We start from the raw sequence: 9190 nt of genomic DNA, 5'->3' as shown, positions 1-9190 counted from the left end.
AGCATCATGTTTCCTACTCAGTTCGTTAATCTTTGTTTGTAGCTGCACCAACGGGTTACCTGCACTGTCAAACAACGAGGCAGCTTGACTGTCTTCAGTGGGGATAGCTCCGGCCCCTGAAGGACCTTCCCCCTCGTCCTCTTGCGACATACTGCAATGTCTCTGAGTCTTTAGTGCAGCAGATTCCCACAGTCACTTGTAGATGAGATTCAACAGTCCAAAATCTGTGTCAGATGCCCTCCTCGTCCAATGGCTGAAGCAGGCTCCTGTTGTACCACTGCACAGAACCACCTCAGGACGTCCACACTGCGATTGCCGCCCTCTGGGAAGGACTGGGATCTTCTCAGCCACTACTGTTGTCTATAAAGCCCCACTCACTGTGTCTCTCTATACTGAAACTCAAAACTAACTTGAGAATCCCACTTCTGACACCAAACTATGTGGCCCGGTCATGGGGAATGAGACAGGACACAGGAAATACTATTTTGTGGGCTTTTTTATTCTCCGACTGTACTCGGAGGAGCACAGTTTTAATTCTGTAGTTTTGAGTGAAACGGCAAAATTTAACTATTCCACTGGCTCAGCCTAAAACTGCCTTTCAGGGTCTGAGACAAAAGTAACTATCATATGTACATGTTAAATTCAAACAGTATAGACAACAGTAGTGACCTGTCAAGAAACAAATACAACAAAAAAGAGAAAACAAAACAAATAAACACATTGTTTACATCCCACAACTTCACAGGTCAACTGGCAATAAAGTGCACTGTAAACTCTCTTTTAAACATACATTTCTATGAGAGAACATCATGAACTCACTTCGGTTTCTCCACACAGCTACTGTGCTAGGACCAGTACACACGCAGGAATCACACAGCAAGTGATCTCCCCTCTGAATCAAACAGAAACATACAGAGTTATGCAAAGTGAATAACAGTATAAACTTAACAACTTTGAAATCTGTTAGGACACTGTAACTACTCACGCCAACCCGCTCTTCAGTCCCTTTCACAGCACGTGACCATTAAACATGCACCCGTCGCGCGTTAAGAACTCTACAGAAATGGTCACAAACATGGAGTCATTGCTAAAGAAACTTAGCTAATTACAGTCTACTACAACACTGGTGACAATATTTTGCAGTATGCTACACTTTTTTAGCACATTTACCTCTTGTGTAGCTAGCCACAGAATCTTTTGCAGTCTCTAACTCTCCAGTGCTCCCGCTCACAGCGCTCAGTGTGTGACGCAAACTTGAGTGCATGCGTGCTCTGGCTTACAGTGTCTCTTAAAGGGACAGTATACCCCCAAAATGCGAGGTCTAGTCATCACCATGACAACTCTACAACAGACCTCTGGTAGACAAGCAATCAGTCAAAAACACAATCCCCTCTTTTTAAACCCTTTCCATATGTAGTATTAGTTCACTTGGCTACATATCAATTCAGTAGAGTAATGTGTAAATAATATTCTTTACAGAGTAATTTAGCCTGCAGTGTTAATCTCACAATGTTGGTCAGTGTTAAATCTTGACTCGCTTTAGAGTCAATTTAACTCTAGAATTTCAACTCTTGTGAAAGAGTAAATTTAACATCAAAACCGAATGGGCCCAAATACACTCGGCAAGGCTCCAGACCCTGAATTTGGATACAGCCTGTGAGTGTGCCGCGTCTGCGCATGCGTAGCTCGTGACGTCACCGAAAGATGAAAGGAAATTCGATTGGCTATGATCTGCTGCAACGTCACATAAGCAAGAGGCCTTAGATACCCCTCAGACATTTAGACAATATGCTCATTTGTTGGCACGTGTTGAACAGTCGGCGCTCTCTCAGGAACACAAACCATGAAATTAACATTTGTGACTCTACAATGGCAATGCTAAAGGAAAATGAATATTCAATCGTGGTCATGCCAGACCAGATTTTGCCACCAATCAATAAGTACTTCGACAAGCTCTCGGAAATTGAGTGGTGCTTTATACAAAGTGGCACATGCAACGCCAACATACAAGGCATTCTTGCTGACATGATTTCTGAAATCATTCAGACTGCCTCTGCCAGCATCCTACAAATAGCCCTTCCTAATATTCAGGATCGTAACGTGAAAGAATGTCCGGTGCTTTTAGATGAGGGGAAAATAAGGCCGTCTCTCGGAGACTCGATCTCAGCGGTCTTCGCCAGCGCTCTTAATGTCCCAAAAAAGCGATGTAAGAGGGCTGTAGAGCTGACACGCATGGTTGAGGAAGAGATCTCCGAAAAGATCAGCTCAATAGTTGCACTGCTCGCACAAAGCCCTGATTTCCCGGAAGACCCCACCATTTATGTTAGCGGTACATTTACTAATATTAAAAAACTACACTCCATGGTTCGTCACGCTGCCTCATGCCTTAAAAAGCTTGTAGGTAAGCTGTGCTGCCTGCGCCCGACAAGCGGGTCTGATACCAGTCCATTTGATTCTGATACAGAAAGTACGGATGCAAATATCTCAGTGCAAACGCCAATCACTGAGATTTCTCTTAATCCCTCTCGCTCATGGAGCTTCAATGAAGAGATGATAGAGGATGAAAATTCAGATCAGGAGGGGGAAGAAATTGAGCTTCCAGAAGGATCAGGTGTAGCAAAAGAAGGTGAAATAAAACCAACTGCTGAAACCGAAAGTATCCGTGCTCTAACCCCTGTAGAACGGGCTGTAGTTGACGTCATCAATGAGATACTTGGTGAAATGGATTCAAGCAGCGTAGAGCCTTGTGAGAAATATCCCTCAAACAAACCTGGCTCTAATTCAGAATTATTGAATTCAGGAGACTTCTTCTCCAGATGTGTGCCATCCACCTCAAGCACTGGGCTAAAAGCACGCAAACACCACTTTTCCATGTTTGCAAAAAGACAGTTTGAAACAATGAAAAAAGAGCTGAAACAAACAATAAAGACAAACAGGAAATATTTTGTTTGTCTAAATAACCCTCGAGCCCCTTCCCGAAATACGTTTCTTTGTTACCCAAGTTCTTCTTCAGTGGACTTTGACACCATTAGATCAGACATTAATCAATTATATGATACACTGACAAAGAAAGAAGAAGTCCCTATATTTGAAAAAACATTGGAAAACATTAAAAATAGTGGGGAAATCAGAACTTTTTCTAAGGAGGTAACAGCTAAAATGTTCGATCTGTTTATGACGAGTCGAGTGCATCAATTTCCCGTAGCTCTAAGCGAGAGATCCGTCTCAGACACAGTCATCTCCAGGACTCCACAAACAGTAGATGGCTCAAAGCGTCCCTTTTCTCCTGAAGTCCTCTATGTCCTCATAGAAGACGCGGCAGAAAAGTTTTTGCAAAAACTTTTACTGTGGGTGGAGAACAAAGAAAATTATCAAATGATTAAAACTGAGAGGATGTCTGGGGACATCCAGCACATTCTTAAAAGAACACAGACCCCAACACAGGAAATAAGAACAGATTCGGATAACAATGGAAAGGAATGTGCAGCATCAACACCAAAACCTGGAAGCATTTCTCCAGAAAAATACTCTCTGGCATCCATCGACTCACCTCCAACGGCAAAATCTAAGAGTGTTTCTCCAGAAAAATGCTCTCTGGCATCCATCGACTCACCTCCAATAGCAAAACCTAAGAGTGTTTCTCCAGAAAAATGCTCTCTGGCATCCATCGACTCACCTCCAACGGCAAAACCTAAGAGTGTTTCTCCAGAAAAATACTCTCTGGCATCCATCGACTCACCTCCAACGGCAAAACCTAAGAGTGTTTCTCCAGAAAAATGCTCTCTGGCATCCATCGACTCACCTCCAATAGCAAAACCTAAGAGTGTTTCTCCAGAAAAATGCTCTGTGAGCATTTCAGGCTCTCTTAAAGATTCTTTTGAAGTATTAGAGATGGGTGTTGTGTCAAGGTCATCTTCTGATTTTAAGAAAATGTCCATTGACCTCTCCTTTTTGCTCTTTAAGACACTTCTTGTAAAATGTAAGTCTAAGACCATGCAGTCTGTGGCTAAGACCGCAAGTACTTCAAGAGAAATACACACTCTCATCAACCATCTGACAGAGTTGATACAGCCTGAACTCAGCAGCACAGAGTCCGCCATAAATCTGATAAATGACAAGAATCAGTTCATTAAGAAAATGGCCAAATCCCTCATCAAGGAGTTTGGCTCCCCAGACAATGTCTTAAATGCTGCGATGTCAAATGATTCATCTTTTGACAAGGCTGTGATAAGTCATTTGAAATTCGGGCTCCCCAGTCCTCCAGAAAAGTCCCAAATTTCCAGATTTTTTTCAGCAGTGTTAAAAGCTTTTGTAAAACCCTTTAGGTGCTGCTTTAAAGGGCAGCAATGATTACATGACATTTTTGGCTTTTTCCTGCTGCCTTGCTTCTTTTAAAATCTTGAAGCAGAATTTTAGCACCAAATCCATTTCCATCACCCCCAACCAGTCGCAGCGGATGGCTGCCCCTTTCTGAGCCTGGTTCCGTTGGAAGTTTCTTCCTGTCAGAAGGGAGTTTTTCTTCCCCACTGTCGCCTTGTGCTTGCTCAAAGGGGGATCATTTGATTGTTGGGTTTCTCTGTAATACTGTATTGTTTTTACCTTACAGTACAAACAGGGAGGAAACTTGTGATTTGGCGCTTTATTTAAGATATATATCATATACAAAATATCATATATATCAAATAAAACAATAATATCAAATAAAAACATTTAGACTGTTGTCTTGTTTTTCTATGTTGTCAAATATGTAACAAGTTGAGTGTGTGCATTCTGGTCATTAATAATTGTTTTTTCATTTTTAATGTATTCGAGCTGAATTCGGGGTGCGAGGTAGTTGCTTACTACAGCATGTTTGTATAGACACTATGGAGTTCTGAGCTACTAGGAAGTAGGAAGAAGCTGACTTAACCACCTCTCCCTCTTCCCACACATACAAGATTTATTTAAATTTGTAGGATCTGATCTCTTTCAGAACCCAGCTTTGCTCTCAGGAGGTAGGAGTTAGTCTGAAACTTCAAAATGAGGGGGCCAGCTCTGTTCCATGTATGTGACATAAGCGACTGAATCTGACAAAAAACTTGAATATTTTTCTGTCCTTTGAATATCTATTACGTACATACAGAATAGAATAGAATAATGCTTTAAATACCCCACAAGGGGAAATTTGGTTGTATCAGCGGCAAAAAGAAACAAAAATACACACAGAACAGAACAGAAACACAATTTTTACATATTTTACATACAAACCCAGGTTGTAGTGTGCAAACAGAGCAGGATACTGAAAGATGTTTACATATTTAGAATATTTAGAATATTTTGAAAAGTGCAGGTTGTGTATTGTACCTGTGCATTAAAAAGTAGACATGTAACTTCCAATAAGTTAGTGTATATATAGACTGAGAGAAGTAATGTGCAAGTTATAACAGTAGAAGTTGTCACAGCACTGATGTAAACATCTATGTTTGTTGGGAGCAGTTTTGATTGTGCAGCCTGACAGCTGTAGGGAGGAAGGACCTGCAGAAACGCTCCTTCAAGCATCTAGCAGTCTGTCACTGAAGGAGCTCTGCAGTCCAGCAACATTTACATGCATGGGGTGGGAGACTCTGTCCATCAGAGAAGTTATTTTGGCCAGAGTCCTTCTGTCTCCCACCACCTGCACTGGATCCAGGGTGCATCCAAGAACAGAGCTGGCCTTCCTGATAGACTTGCAGTCAAGACCGCCTAAACCAGTGGTTCCCAAACTTTTTTTGCTGGGCCCCCCTTGTTTTACAAGAAAAATGTTCGCGCCCCCCTCGCGCGCATGCGCGCACGCACGCACGCACGAACACATCCTCCAACCACACACACCCATATTTTGCTCCATTGCGGTTTATTTCACACTTGAAACATTTAGTAAACAATTAAGAAAATACAAGTAATCTGCAATAAATTACAGGTAGTAAGAAAATAAACTACTAACTCTTTTACACTATGTCTGCACCTACACGGGTATTTTTGAAAACGCAGCTGTTTCGTCCACAACCGCGTTTCGAATCACCGAGAACGGAGATTTTTTAAAACTCCTTTTTTGCGTTTATGTGTGGACGAGGAATATAGAGTTCATCACTCAACGTCAAAGTTATGTGCCTTTTTCACGTCACGCTGTGCGCCACGTTATTGTTTACATGAGATGAATTGCAGAATGGCAGATAGAGACGAAATACTGTTAATCTGACTATCTGCAGGTTTTACACGCTTACATATACACGCAGTTACTGTCGCTCCATTTAGAAAGGCAGAGGTGTCGCGGTGTAATTATTTTACATGTAGTTGTTTTTTTTCCTGTGTAATAATATTCAACATTGCTATCAATACATTTTTTTAAAAATCCGTCTGCAAAATGGGTTCAAAAACATAAACAACTGTTGGATGCTGTTTGTCCGTGATTTGAACCGGGGGAACAAATTGTGACAGGATCAGCCTGATGTTATTTGTATCCCACTGTAACTTTACTGTATAAAGAGCTAACATCTCCAGAATGTCAGGAGTAGTCACTACAACAAGTGTTTGTGAACTAAAAGTCAAGAATGTGGGATCCTGTTTGTCCGTGATTTAAACAACCCAGTGCTGCTCCCAACGAAGGGAAAACCAGTTCTGCAGGGAGACCTACCTCGGCACTTGTGCAGGTGAAACCAAAGGGAAGATATGCTTCACCATATTTTCTAGTCTTTGGCTTAGAATGAAGTTGGTTTGGAAACATATTCAGCGATGCTTCATCTCCTGCTTTGCGTTTGTGTGGGCGCCCCGTGCTAGCAGTGTCCAAGCGTTGTTTTTGTTTTGTTTTTTCACTTTTCATGCCGCGCCCCCCCTGCAATGGCTCTGCGCCCCCCCTAGGGGGCGGGCCCCACACTTTGGGAACGTCTGGCCTAAACCAAGACCAAGACAAGACCAAGACCAGAGGGTATCGAGACCAAGACAAGACCGAGTCAAGACCAAGACAAAGTCAAGACGAGACCAAGACCGAGACAAAAAAGTCAGACTCTATGCTCTGGAGTCTGACTCAGATGCTGCTTCGTTTACAGGTGTCAGGCATATTTGTGTTTTTGCCATACACTCGCACAGCCCTCCTTACTGCTGTCTACTGTCTCACTCACTGAGAGGACAGACGCACGCTCCACTTGACTGTCACGTCTCTATGGGCTCAAAATGTGGTCATAAATATTTTGTACTTGTAAATCAGTTTCGTATGTGTAAAAAGAATTTGTGTGTGCGTAAAAAAGATTTGTGTGTGTAAAAAAAATTTGTGCATGCGTAAAAAAGATTTGTGTGTGGACTTAGCCAAAAAAAAAACCCCTGCAAGTACGAATTTTGACCCTATTTTTCTTCCTTTCATCTGATTGGTCAATGTCATGTCAATCACAAATGTAACAATCCAATCAGAGAACAGATGGGTTTGGCTGTCGGAGGGGCGCTTTTTTGAACTGCAGGTCCAATACAGTTTGAAGCATTGACTGTAGAAAACATGGACGACGCGACAGCTCCCCAAAAATGAAGCCAAAACGTCTCTATCGCCCCCTGGTGTCTGGCTGCAGTATAGGTCATAAACCCCGCCTCCTCCATGTTAGCGGATGGGACTGGGGTCAGACTAAAACAAAATAATTCTCCTAAGATAATTTTTTCCCAAAGATTCTTTCTTTTGTTTTCAATAGTTCTCATCACGCTGATTGATGTTCAAGGGGTCTCCTTTCCCATAAGTTTGATTCTAATTCCTACCGCGGTGATGTTAAATTGGGGTGAAACGTCATCATAAGAGCTTTGACTGACAGCTGCAGTCACGGAGAAGCTTGCGTATCTCTGTTCGCGAATAGCAGATAGAGCGTAGGCTCTGAGAGGACGCCCAGCGTTTTCGCTACGAAAACACGACCGAGTGTTTTAACCTGACAGCCTGAGGTGTTCTTCAGTAAACTGGAGTACCCGACAGAAGGACCCGAGGCCCCGCTGCACTTTTTCGGTAAGTTAAACGTGTTTGTAAGCTAATCCGTAACTACCGTCCTTAGCTAGCTCCTGAGACCTAGCTTGCTAAAATGAGCACTCGGCTGTCAAGGTTCGTTTAGCTAACCCGTGCAGGTGAATGAATTTAGTAAAGAAATCAAGAGAAACGCCCCGGGCTGCTCAGTCACTAATTACTGTTACTGTACTTTTATTACAAGTATTATACTGTAAAAGCAACAGGCTGCACCCTGCTTCAGCTCCTGTGCAGAGCTGAATATTAAATATGTGCAAACAACAGCATGTTTTCAGTCTCTTGCCACATCTGTAAAGACAGTAACATTTTTTTTTAAAAGCTTGTACTTCAGTAAGTCCTCATTAATCAGGAACTATGGATTAAAGTACTGTAGTGTACTGTAATACTGAAGAAAATGTAAGAGAAGAACTTCAGATCCTGAGTGTGCGAGGACAGAAGGATCAGCTTTATTTCAATTTTGAGGGATAAAATTTATATTTGAGTTTCATGGTTCTGTTCTCTTTGTGATTACAGGAGCTGCCCTCAGATTCAGACCTCAGCACCATCGAGTGACAGCAGACAGATCATCCAACATGTTAATTGCAAAATGAACTGATGAAAACAGTACAAAGGTTAAAGTACCACACGTGCTGTAGTGAAAGCTGCAGCTGTTTTATTGATAAAGTTAAAGACAAAAAACCAAAAGGATTAATCACTCATGTAACTGTGTCACTATATATCAGCATTAACAGGACCTCAGTTTGGTGTTTCAGAGAGCTGCTGATCTCAGACCTGCACAGCTTCTGTTTTAAACACTTGATGTACTCAGCTGCATGATGAAGAACATATGAGATTTTCTCTAACACAATTAAATAAAACCTGATGAAGGTCAAAGGTCATCACTTGTATGTTGAACTACAAACTTGTCATCTGGAATTTTTTCACAGTTTTTTTTTTACACATAGTGTGTTATTTACCATAAAGTGATTCAGAGTTATTCATACCAGAGTAACCAGAGAGGATCACATATTTTTAAATATATAACTTTCTACAGGACTGAATATAATATCTTTATGTAAAAGTCCGGAGCCTCTGGAGAGTATCAGAGTATTTCTAACATTACACAAACCAAAGGTCTCATCACAGTGTTGATGAAATGCTGGGTTTATCCATCTCCTGGGGCGGGCCTACGGAGGAGTGCTGAAG

At 41.9% G+C, this 9190-nt stretch overlaps 1 protein-coding gene and 1 long non-coding RNA gene across 2 annotated transcripts; both read left to right on the top strand.

Moving 5' to 3' along the window:
- Positions 1–1801: 1801 nt before the first annotated feature.
- On the top strand, positions 1802–4611 carry LOC148097909 (uncharacterized). The gene has a single exon (XM_087830716.1). It carries the CDS (start codon positions 1870–1872, stop codon positions 4348–4350), a length of 2481 nt encoding a protein of 826 aa, XP_087686842.1. The 5' UTR covers positions 1802–1869; the 3' UTR covers positions 4351–4611.
- A 3200-nt stretch (positions 4612–7811) lies between these two features.
- LOC148097908 (uncharacterized) lies at positions 7812–8906 on the top strand. The gene is made up of 2 exons (XR_015716677.1): positions 7812–7990; positions 8519–8906. It is a non-coding gene; the product is annotated as an uncharacterized LOC148097908 (long non-coding RNA).
- The last annotated feature ends 284 nt before the right edge of the window (positions 8907–9190 follow it).

Source organism: Neolamprologus brichardi, chromosome 17 (assembly GCF_056152115.1).
Source record: "Neolamprologus brichardi isolate AB-2024 chromosome 17, ASM5615211v1, whole genome shotgun sequence".
NCBI classification, from domain to species: domain Eukaryota; kingdom Metazoa; phylum Chordata; class Actinopteri; order Cichliformes; family Cichlidae; genus Neolamprologus; species Neolamprologus brichardi.
This window is presented reverse-complemented; position numbering and strand designations above follow the sequence as displayed.

Coding starts and splice junctions, on each gene's coding strand:
- LOC148097909 (XM_087830716.1), top strand. CDS start 1,870: ATGGCAATGCTAAAGGAAAATGAATATTCAATCGTGGTCATGCCAGAC.